Here is a 10,847-nt window from a genome sequence, read left to right as displayed (position 1 = left end):
ACACACACACACACACACACACACACATACATATACACATACATACATACATACATACATACATACATACATACATATATATATATACACACACACAATTCAAACAAAAATGTTGCAGCATACAGAAAAGCATTGTTTGTCATCTTTTTAGCTGGGATTTATTTTCCATAGCAGCAGAAAACAAGGAGTGTTTCTCTCCTACTCTCTATCTTTAATGTACAATCAGAAACCTAAATGACAGGGCATCTCAACAGCTGGAAAATTCAAGAACTCAGCACTTTCTTCCAGAATTAGATTTAGAGAAAGGCCTAGGCCTAGATAACTTTAATTACCTGTGTAGGAACCCTGACTTAAACTCTACAGTATTAAGACTCATCCCCCTGCTGAGCCGTCACCCTTTTTGCCACTTTTGCCCCCTTTCAAACCCTCTGTGCTCTTGCCAGCTTTGCTCTCCACTTTTTTTGGCAAGTCCCCAAGAAATGCAGCCCACATCCTTTACCTTTGTGCAAAATCATGTCTTATGTCAACAGTACAGCCACCAGGAGCCACTGTCTGCAGGCACTGCTCTGACTCTCCATAACTAAAAACCTCCTGCGTAAACCTCCATTCCATTTTCATGTTGCTTTACAAACCTTATAACTGTGATTATTTCAAAAGACCAGCACAGCTGACCAAAAGTGCTTTTTTTGTTTTTAAAATAAAGTTGGAATGATTAAGGCGTAGTTTCATGAAGAAAGAAAAAACAGACTGGATTGCTCTGCTGAGTTGTGCATTGATTTGATCTTATAAAATAACAGCAAACTGAAATGGTTAAAGTGAATGTTGTGAATGTACAATGAATCACATTTGCCCAAACCTTAACATAAGCAGGTCACCATCACTGGGGTTAAATAAATGGAGCATCACCCAATAACTTGGTTTGAAAAAACAAAAAAATTGAAAGAAAAGAGGTATAACACTAATTGATGTAAAATTATATAAAATACGTGACTAACATAATCAAACATGGATTAATGAATGTCTGCACTGCAACAAGACAAACACGGGAGCTTGGACACACAGTCTAATCATTCTATATGTGACAGAGGAGAAATTGGAAAAAAGCCTCTTCCTTTGATAAAAGTCAGATTTCAGGTACAGACCTGAAAACAGCAACATGGACGTACTGTGCATGACATTTTGGAATGTTATAGTAGGAAAGATGAGTCTGTGGTAATTTTAAGATTCCTAGTTTAATATTTGAGGGAATAACAACAAATATATACTAAAATGTCTGGTTTGTGGCTTCAACTCAAGCTCATGCAGGCCAACAGTATTTAGTTTCTTTTCACTCTTGTACATTTCTGTAATGTGCCATGGCAGAGGACACTGGCAAGAAATGTAACTTGGGGTTTGTTGTGCGGCTGGAGGGGTGCGCTTGGTCCCATCGTGGCGGTCATTTGGGACAGCATGCATGTGAGTGGCATGTCAGCCATTATAGCAGCCCCCCAGGAAGATGGGGAAGGGGCACCTCCTCCCCAGCCCATCCTTCACCAACCACTGTCGACTACTTTCCTTCAAGCATCAGCTCATCGTGCGACATAGCCGTCAGTCAATTCAGATGTTGACGTCTCTGACGTCTGTTGGGGTACAGGATAGGTCCACCTCCTCGTCTACAAGTTTGGTCTCTGTTGTGCTACTGTGTTGCTGAGCCTGCCGCAGGCTGGACTCCAGCAGAGACTCTATTTGCTCCTGACATGCCCGTAAGCAGTCCTGCAACCACACAATCAACGATGAGTAAACACCATCATTCTGCTAACATTAAAAGCTTTTTCCACATCACTGATTCTTGAAACTTTGGCAAAAACATGTCCTACTAAGAAAAGTGCTAATTCTGTTGGAAATTAATAATATTTTCATGAATAAAAAGAATCAAGGTTATAATCAGGGTGTCCTTTGCACATATGTAAGGTTCTTTTATAGGTTTATTTTTATTTTTTATTAATTTAATGATGATATGCTGTCCCATTGCCTACTAAATCCGTTGTCCTCAGATAGGAGATAATCATCTTGATTAAAAAAAAAAAAGTAATAATTCAATTGAATAATATCTTTACCACATGAAAGAGTACAGTGAAATATGTATTAAAAACTACAAACAGTGAGTTTTGAGCATTATTCACTATTATTTTGTGGTTGCTCAACATGTGTTCCACATATTCGTCACCACCATCAGATATTCATAAAAAGCAATAAAATCTGGCAAATTCAAGGTCAACTATATTCCTGAGGACCCCATTTTCAAACCTTCAGCTCTACTGCATGCTTCAAGATCACTCAAGCTCCTGTAAGTTTGCTATTTTTTATTAAACTTGTTCATATTTTTGGACACTGCTTCTGTCACAACCACAACAACATGTCAACACCGTCTCTTTTGTATAAAAATATTTTATTAGATTATGACATAAATGTTTACTTTTAAAGAAAAGGTCTGAGTAGCTAGCAACAGAGGGGAAAAAAGATGGCTAATGTGAACAACTCATGCATGTCATGTGAAAGAGTAGGTTTTTGTCACCACCGTCAGACGTCACCACCGTCACCTCCAAATGGTCCTTAACGGAGGCTAGAATATAATTGTTGATCTGTAATGTTAATTAATAATCATTCATCTCTTTTATATTTTTATTTATGTAATCCCCCCTATATTTCTTCCATATGGTCCAACCCTAGGGGATGAGGTGTGCCTTCCCTCTCTCTCAATTCACTATTATGCAATGTTCATTTGGCTTACGTCATTTGGGATGCACATAGTGCACCTAGTACCTACCTACATAGTATACAATATCCCTTGTAGGCTGACAATGACTAAAGCCAAATGAAAATGACATGACAACATTTAACCAAATCTAACATTCACTGTAATTCCCCCCAATTTTATAGTCATTACACTCAACTTTGACTTTATGTATTTTTGGAAGTTATAGCTAGGCAGCAGCTATCTGTGGAGAAGAGAAAGAGAAGAAACAGGGAATATCAAAAGAAGCGTAGAGAGAAAACGCACAGTGATGCAGAGTTAAAGGAGGAATACCTCAGAACGGAAAGAAAAAGATGGAAGAAGGGAAGTTAAAAAAATATCAATGACTTGAATGAAAGAGAAAAGAGAAGTCAGAGAAAGGCTTGGAAATGTAGACAAGTATCAATAGAATGTAAGAAAAAAAGCTCAGATCACCCAGAAACTCCCCCAGACAGTCCAGTGGATCAGGCCATACACGAGCTAGCTCGGAGTAGGCAGGCTATAGCAGTTTTTTACGTCTAATATACAGTTTACAGTTCAGTTTACAGAAGAATATGATGTATTATTTTATGAGTAGGGGACACGAGATGACAGTTTAATATGATGTCAGTAATGCATTGTGTGTTATTCCTACTGGTAATTACCTTATTTTTTACTATGATGATTTGATATTTGATGATATGGGGATGGGGTACTTTTAATAATGATATTGCTTAATTGTACCTTATATTCCTTGAAAATGTTCATCACAGTGCTCAGGATTGTTATTTTTGGACCAAATAGTATAATAAAATTGATAAGGAAAAAGCCATTGACTTGAGTTGTATACATTTTGGAATCATATGTTGTATTGAGGCCACTGTCACCACCGTCAGTTCTAAAGTCACCACCTTCAGAGGGCGTTTTATTTGTTTTAAATTAACATGCTCACAATATGTTTCTTCAGTGCTGTTGAGTTATTAAAGTAATAGTCTCAATTAATATGAAAATATGTTTGTTTAATAAAAAAATATTACTTTTTCTATTTAGGCTTAAAGTAAACGTTGTATGGTGTTAGATCTTTTAAAAGGAGTACAAAAATAAACAAAAGTGAATATTCAACATTTAACAGCATATATGTGTACTAAGAATGCCAGATAATGATTTAAAAACTCTAAATACATATTAGACCAAATTAATAAAAAATAGTTTGCTTTTTATTGTGTGTGACGGTGTTGACAAAAACAAAGTAATAACTGGAAAAATGCCTATTTTATGAAAAAAGAAAAATACAAAATGAGGAGGTTGCACCGGTACATTGCTGAACAGCCAAGACCCTGGTCTATAATGATATTCCTTCAGATTGTGATTCAACAAAGTTTTTATTTTCAAAATTAAAACCTGTTTTATCCAAATTCCCAAGAGTCAGTGACATGAATCTGTTTGGAAGAAAAAGTGTTTGCATACCGGATCACTGCGAATGACCTGTGACAGGAAGTTGGTGAGGTTCTGTGATGACAAAGAGGCATCTTGACTCTTCAGATAGAGACCTTGAACAGCTGCCACCACGCTGCCCGCTGCCACCATGGATGGAGGACTGGCGATGAAGTTGACATCTGTGGAAATGGCACAAGCATGTGTTACAACATGGAAAATCTAGAGCGCAGTTTAACAATGGTTACGTTATATTTACTTGTCTTTAAATTAACAGAACTATTCATCATTATACCAACACGCTCCGACTCTGTATTCCATCCATTAGGCCTTGCCTTACATTTAACAAGTACAAACCAACTGCCAAGCAGACAGTATTCCTGCTGTCCTCCCACAAATAATAACATAATAAAAAGCCTATTTACTAACTAATTATGACAATAAGCATGATACAGATGACCAGAAAACTAGGCTGAAGTGGGGCAAATACTAGAAATCCAAACTGGTGTTACTCGAGTCCAAAAAATCCCTAAATCTTATATAGCAACAGGGCCAATTCAGTACATTTATATTTAGGTGAAAAATACTGTAAATATTCTTCAGACTTCTTTTAGCAGACTTAAAGGAGAACTTTGGTCAATTTAAACATGCAGCTTCATTGCTCAAGCTACCCTTGACTAGCCAGTACCGAAAACGCGAACACTTTTGGTCCAACCATTACAGAGCTCCTTGAACGGAGAGTTAGCAGTGACAGCCAACGGCATGGGGTCAGAACTTTACACTGTGTTTTAAGCGTCTTAACATGCTCCAAATCTCACCCCAAAAGGTATGCAGCATGAGCAGACACTAAGAAGTCAGCACTGTAGTGTTTATGACTCACATTGAATAAAAAAGTGGTTAAAACAGTGTGTTTGTGCAAGCAGCTACATAACGTTTGTTGACATCCATGTAGTAGACCAAACTAGTCGATCCATCGAGCATGCGCTTACTCCCTCACTGGCAACGACGGAAACTTGAATTTTGCAGACAGAAACTTATTCCAGCATTTTTCGTTTTTCTGTTCATAACATACAGGTTCATGTTACAGCCTGCCATGAGCCATTAGCCTTACAATAGCCTGTTATGAGTCTATTCGCTCTGCTGACTGTCCTACCTGTAGCACAGAGAGCCACAAAGGTCTGGGCGTGTTTCCTGAGGATCTGCTTGGTGGACTGGTAGATCTTCAGTTTGGCCAGGAAGTGCTCAATGAAGTCTTGAGGTGTGACTGAAGCCAGATCCCACTTCAGCTTGTTGAGAACCAGCAGCTCCATTTGCTGTGGATGGACCAGACCAGAGGCATTTACTCATACTGACCCACTTACTTGTAGAGAAAAAAATGACTCCTGCTATATCTGCTGTGATATTTATCAAACACTAAAGACAAGAGTGTATCTGCAGTTCTTCTGTTCAGTTTCATTGCCGGTAGCCTGCACTTCGGACTTATGGCCACTAGGTGCTGCTGTGAATCAGTGTTTTCTTGGCAGTCACTGAAACCTTTCATGAAAGCAGGTAGGCCTTCTAGTTGCCATAAGGAAGTCACAGGCAGCCATTCAGACGCTGCTGCATCAAAGCTATATTCCTCCTTTGTTATTCTAAAAATCTATCTATGAAATTTCAATGCAATCTATACTTTCCAACCACAATGTCACTTACAAATCAGATGAACTACAAACATTTGATATTCTGGTCATGTGGTCTCCGGTGCATGCTGCTCATGTACTGTATATGTGTTATGCAACATCCGTGTCTGCAGAACTCAATTACCAGCAGCTCTCCAGGCTGGACCGAGTTGTCCGTGTAGATACAGAGCTTCTCTGCTGTTAAGGGTACAGTCTCCTTCATCTTGGATGCTAGAAACATACATGTAGCTCCCAACAGCTGTAGTCTTGTTTTCCTGGTTGTTTCCACTGATAAAAATCTGTCCAAATAGTTCATAGCCAGTGGAAAAACCTCCTCCTCACATTTCTGTTCCTCGCAGACCTGGAAGGTGAGAAAAGCACATAGAGGTTGCTGTCAATTACTGCAAGAAAATTCCCCCATTCATGTGATTTATTAAGACTTAGCACACAGTGGTTATGTAGTCTTGTTCTGTGCACAGCTGTTTGCACATGATAGCAGTGTTATCCACAATCATCCATACAGAAATTGAAATAAACATTTTGAGCATCTAATTCATTTGAGTTCAGAGTTTAAATGTCATGTGTAACACGCAATTTACGACGAAAGACATGTTTAACCTCAAATAAATACATTTAAAGTCCGATCTATATAATAAGCAAGTCAGAGGCTGTAATGAAAACAGTCTGGAATTAGTGTGCGGCTAGTTTTGACTGAGACACAGAGGTGGCGTCGATGCAAGGTTCTCTCCAATTTGAACATCGTCATCTTTTCAAAAAATATTTATAAATATTTAAAAAATATCAGTGTGTGTACAATTCACATGTAAATGATCCTCAAAGAATGTCTGGTCGGATCTGGGTAAAATGTGTCGAATTGTGACACGTATGAATTAATTAAAAAAAGGAATAATCTTTTCTCAGACTGGGCTTTTTCACGTGCTGAAGGTGACTCTTCGCCTTTCTGATGCACAATTTCAGAAATTAATAAAAAATATAAATCTACAAAGAATTAAATCCTAAAGTCCACGTTAATGTTAGAAAACATCAAGTCTATCAAACCCGAATGATAAAATCTATTTTAATAATTTCGCACTTAAAAAAATTCCTTTTTTCCTCAGCGATCTTCAGATAGGACTAGGTCTTGTGAAACAAAACAAACTTCCCCAGTTGATACCAGTTGAACAAGCTTTAGTAGTCAGTGAGTAACCATCTTATGATATAGATGCATTTCTGGCTTATTTATCCGAGTTGACATTTTTGCAGTTGTTATAGATTTTAATGATATTAAAATCCTTCTCTTGTGCGACAACAAAGATGGCGCGCAATACTGGCACAGGCCAAGACTGCATACGTGTACATTGGTGTTATTTTTGAATATTTCCTCCATGTAACCTAGGCTAATTACATTTATTGACCTTCTAAAAATATAATCCTATTCTAAGAAATAACCGATGACAAAGGCAGGCCTTTTCACGGTGGAAACTTTGGGCAGGCTGTAGCCAATATTTCCTCTTATAGCCGAAGGACCACCCAGCACTAGGACATAGGCTACTTTCCAGAGCGTTTATGTAACATGCACATTGAAATAACAGACATTCAATTCTAACGACTCACAATTTTCACATGAGGACTTATTTCTCGTGTTTTAGCTAATGCACATAAGCGTAGAGACAGCCTAACTAACAAGTCAGCAGCGAAACTCGGACAAAGAGGAAAGTTCAAGAAAATTAGCTAAAAACCAACCTCTAACATCCAGGTGGCGACTATTTTCCTCATTGTAGGTACAATTTCTTTCTGAACACACTTGAAGTAGTTTGGCGACGGTAAGTAGTTTTCCTCTGCCTTCAGCATGGTGTGCAGAACTCGGTCGTTGAGCAGGTTGACGTCCTGGTTGGCTCTCCTGATGGAGTCTACCTCGCAGCACAGCAGCTGGTCCCCCATAGTAGGCTAATTGTGGTTTGTTTTTTATCTCCGTGGGTACCCTCAGTTTTAGTATCACAATGTTACTACACAGTAACACACACAAGGAACAGTCCCCGGTAGACAGAGGACTGTAGTCCGGTAATTTTAAATCACTTTCCTATCGCTGGGTTACTGCTACAGCGTGCTGTTGCTCCTCCGGTGTGCGGCGAGCCTTCTGTCTGGATCACAGATCGCTTCCCCTGCTAAACAAAAACCCCTGCCTCGCGCTCACCAAACGCGCACATGTACGGACATGCACACACATACAAAGAACACACGCGCGGACACACAAGTAAAGTTTGTCGGCGAGAGCGCGCTGAGGAGGTGGGTGGGTGCGCGAGATGACGTCAGCTGTTGTTAAGAGGTCGAGGATCAAAGAGACAAGCTGTCTGCTGCGGGGCGCGCGAGAAAGGGCTTCTATAGCCTGCATAATAAAGAGAGGGGGAGGCCTGTCCCCGCTCTGCCCCTCCTCCTATAGCCTGGTAGCGTCTGAGGAGAACACGAGAGGTCCGGGGCCGAGTCTGGGGGACGTCTGTCCCCGAGGAGGAGAGCTGACCGGGGGAGGCTGGCAGTTTAGCGTCGGTAGGGGGCGATAAGGGCCTCCACCCTGTCTTTCTTCCTCTGTCTGTACACAAGACTCAATGGCCCATTCCAAGTATACCCCTATTAGGCCTTAAAACCCTAAACCTGCATGGATTAAGTTAACATCTCCTTAGTGTCTGAATGATGCAAGGGCCCGAAATGAAACAAACAGCAATGGAATAGCACTTTGCAACATTTTCTTTTTTACCTAGTTGGTTTAGGACTTTTTGTTTTCCATTTGAAAATATATATTACTGAACACAATAATAGGAGTGCACATATACCCTAAACATTCAGTCAGATGTCTGAGGGGTAAAAAAAGTTCCACAATGTTTCAAAAGTTATGGTTTGTTTGTTTGTTCTGTTTAATACACTGAGTGAAAAAGAATCAGTTCTAGGAAAAATACAAAAAAATAACAGGTCGTAAGCAGCAATTTAGAAAGTGTATGTTTGTAAATAAAAAAAAACAGGCATACAGATGAATGAAATTAATCATAGGCTATTCAAGAACAACATCTGGATTATCATTGTTTGTTTGATTCTAAATGTTTTCTGGCTTCCCCTGGTAACTCAGGTTAATCTAGTTTTAATATTACAACACCAAGAACTGTGGGTAATTCCCTCAGATAAACTCTGCAGAAATTGAGATTTACAGAAAGTGACCATAAAGGATTCAAAATGGCTTTGAGAAAGCCCTCTTGATGGTTTGACAGTGGGACAGGCTTAAACCCTCACAGACTAACCAGGAACATGCCTCAAAGTCTGGGAGTGTGGACACTGGGATCAGGCCAATGAAAGCAGCAGCTCCCTCAACTGTGCTGAGCATGAAGTGAGCACATGGGACAATAGTGCAGTCTGAAACATACAGTGCAGCTTCATTTATTTCCATTAATTCATAATCCAAATAACCCTGGGGACAGGACAGGGAAAAACCATGGCAACATTTTATTCTGGTGACTGGGCTGAGCATATACGCAATGTAATACATGACTGATATAGTTAGATAATGAAAATTGATAATTGTTGACAACTGTAAGCTGGGCATGCACACTGAAGTTACTGAAGAATAAAAAAAAAAAATTTCAAACAGGGAGATTATTTGTTCATATATTAATTATTATTTAATCAATTATTAGTGTAATTGAGGAGATGTATATGCTATTGACTACTGCAAAAAGATATTTGCAGTTTATTTTCTGGACCTAAGTCAAACTAGTTTGCTCAAGGAAACAGATTTTTTTCATACTACTCAAAAGCTCAGAGCAATACTGGAGAAATGTTAGAGTGCAAATAGTAAAGTTTAGATACTACTAACACACACACCCAGATACAGACACAAACAGGAGGAGACTCTGAGTTGGACCAATGGGAGGAATTGCTGTTACTAGGCAGATGTCTGTGTAAATTTTCATGTGGGAAAATGTTCAGTGCACTGGAAAAAATGACATTGTTATTGATAACCTTTATCCTTAAGCCCAGTATGTCTTTCAAATAAGTGATTGGGGCATTTTCAATCTCTGCTGCTGTATTTTTCCACAGCAAGAAACAATTCAGTTGGACAGGAGTGGACAGATCAGTGAATCGAACAGTGCCATACATTTTGACAATTACAACTTGGTTGGTAGCCATGTATTTAGTAACTCCAGTTAAAACCAACATTTAGTGTTAAATTGTGCACATTTAATCTAGTTTCAGTATGAATTGGAGATTTTCACATTCCTTGAATTCCTCTCTGGGCTATTGGGTGGACTACCGTAATGCCTGAACAGGCTTACACCAAAACCTCAACTCTGTTGCTTTTGTTGTTGTGAGTAAATCAAATATTATTCTGTAATGCAAAGTACATGTTAACCATGCATATAAAAAATTTTCTCAATTATAGACAATGCTACATTTTCCATGTTTCAAATTCACTCTCACTGTATGATTCCAAAATACTTTTTCCACAACCATAAGCCCTAAATTGCCTGATACCCTTTTACAAATCTTTGATTACCCAAGGTGTTTATCTGTATAGTATGTATATGCATGTCATGAGGGAAAACTTTTTTATTAACTGCTTTACTTTATTTAGTAAGAGTTTCTTGTCACATGTTTCCAAAGACATAGTGTTGGAAAATAAAATATTCAAATTGGGGACACATTAAGTTAGAGTAACTCTTAACTGTAATTTTGATCCAGTTTGTTAACCCTTAGATATGACCTTCTCAGTAACATGTTCTTTTCTCTCAATTACTTTCATTCACAGACAGAGACTTTCTCTAAGAAACAAAGAGAACTAGAGCATGTGACTTTTACAGTGAGGCTCTCCTAGCAGCTTTATGGTAACAGGAGATGGAAGTGTTTAAAGGGACAGGGGAACGCTAAAGTGAAACCAGCAGGGCTCAGACTTGTTCAGACTGCTGATCATACCGAGACGGAGTCCATGGCTGGAAAATAAATGATATGACAAAGCTGAG

At 38.9% G+C, this 10,847-nt stretch overlaps 1 protein-coding gene across 1 annotated transcript; it reads right to left on the bottom strand.

Moving 5' to 3' along the window:
• Nucleotides 1-130: 130 nt before the first annotated feature.
• Nucleotides 131-8,329, bottom strand: ccnd1 (cyclin D1). Its single transcript, XM_030415508.1, has 5 exons — nt 7,588-8,329; nt 5,990-6,205; nt 5,340-5,499; nt 4,220-4,368; nt 131-1,752 (listed from the first exon to the last, which is right to left on the bottom strand). The coding sequence occupies exons 1-5, from the start codon at nt 7,783-7,785 to the stop codon at nt 1,597-1,599; spliced, it is 879 nt and encodes a 292-aa protein (XP_030271368.1). The 5' UTR covers nt 7,786-8,329; the 3' UTR covers nt 131-1,596.
• Nucleotides 8,330-10,847: the final 2,518 nt, after the last annotated feature.

The sequence above is a fragment of the Sparus aurata genome, chromosome 4 (assembly GCF_900880675.1).
Source record: "Sparus aurata chromosome 4, fSpaAur1.1, whole genome shotgun sequence".
In the NCBI taxonomy this organism is placed as follows: Eukaryota; Metazoa; Chordata; class Actinopteri; order Spariformes; family Sparidae; genus Sparus; species Sparus aurata.
The sequence above is the reverse complement of the archived record's forward strand: the minus strand, read 5'-3'. Positions and strand labels throughout refer to the sequence as shown.

Coding starts and splice junctions, on each gene's coding strand:
- ccnd1 (XM_030415508.1), bottom strand. CDS start 7,785: ATGGGGGACCAGCTGCTGTGCTGCGAGGTAGACTCCATCAGGAGAGCC. Junction 5,500..5,989: donor TCCAGCCTGGAGAGCTGCTG/GTAATTGAGTTC, acceptor GTCCATCCACAG/CAAATGGAGCTGCTGGTTCT. Junction 1,753..4,219: donor AGGTCATTCGCAGTGATCCG/GTATGCAAACAC, acceptor GTGTGGTTGCAG/GACTGCTTACGGGCATGTCA.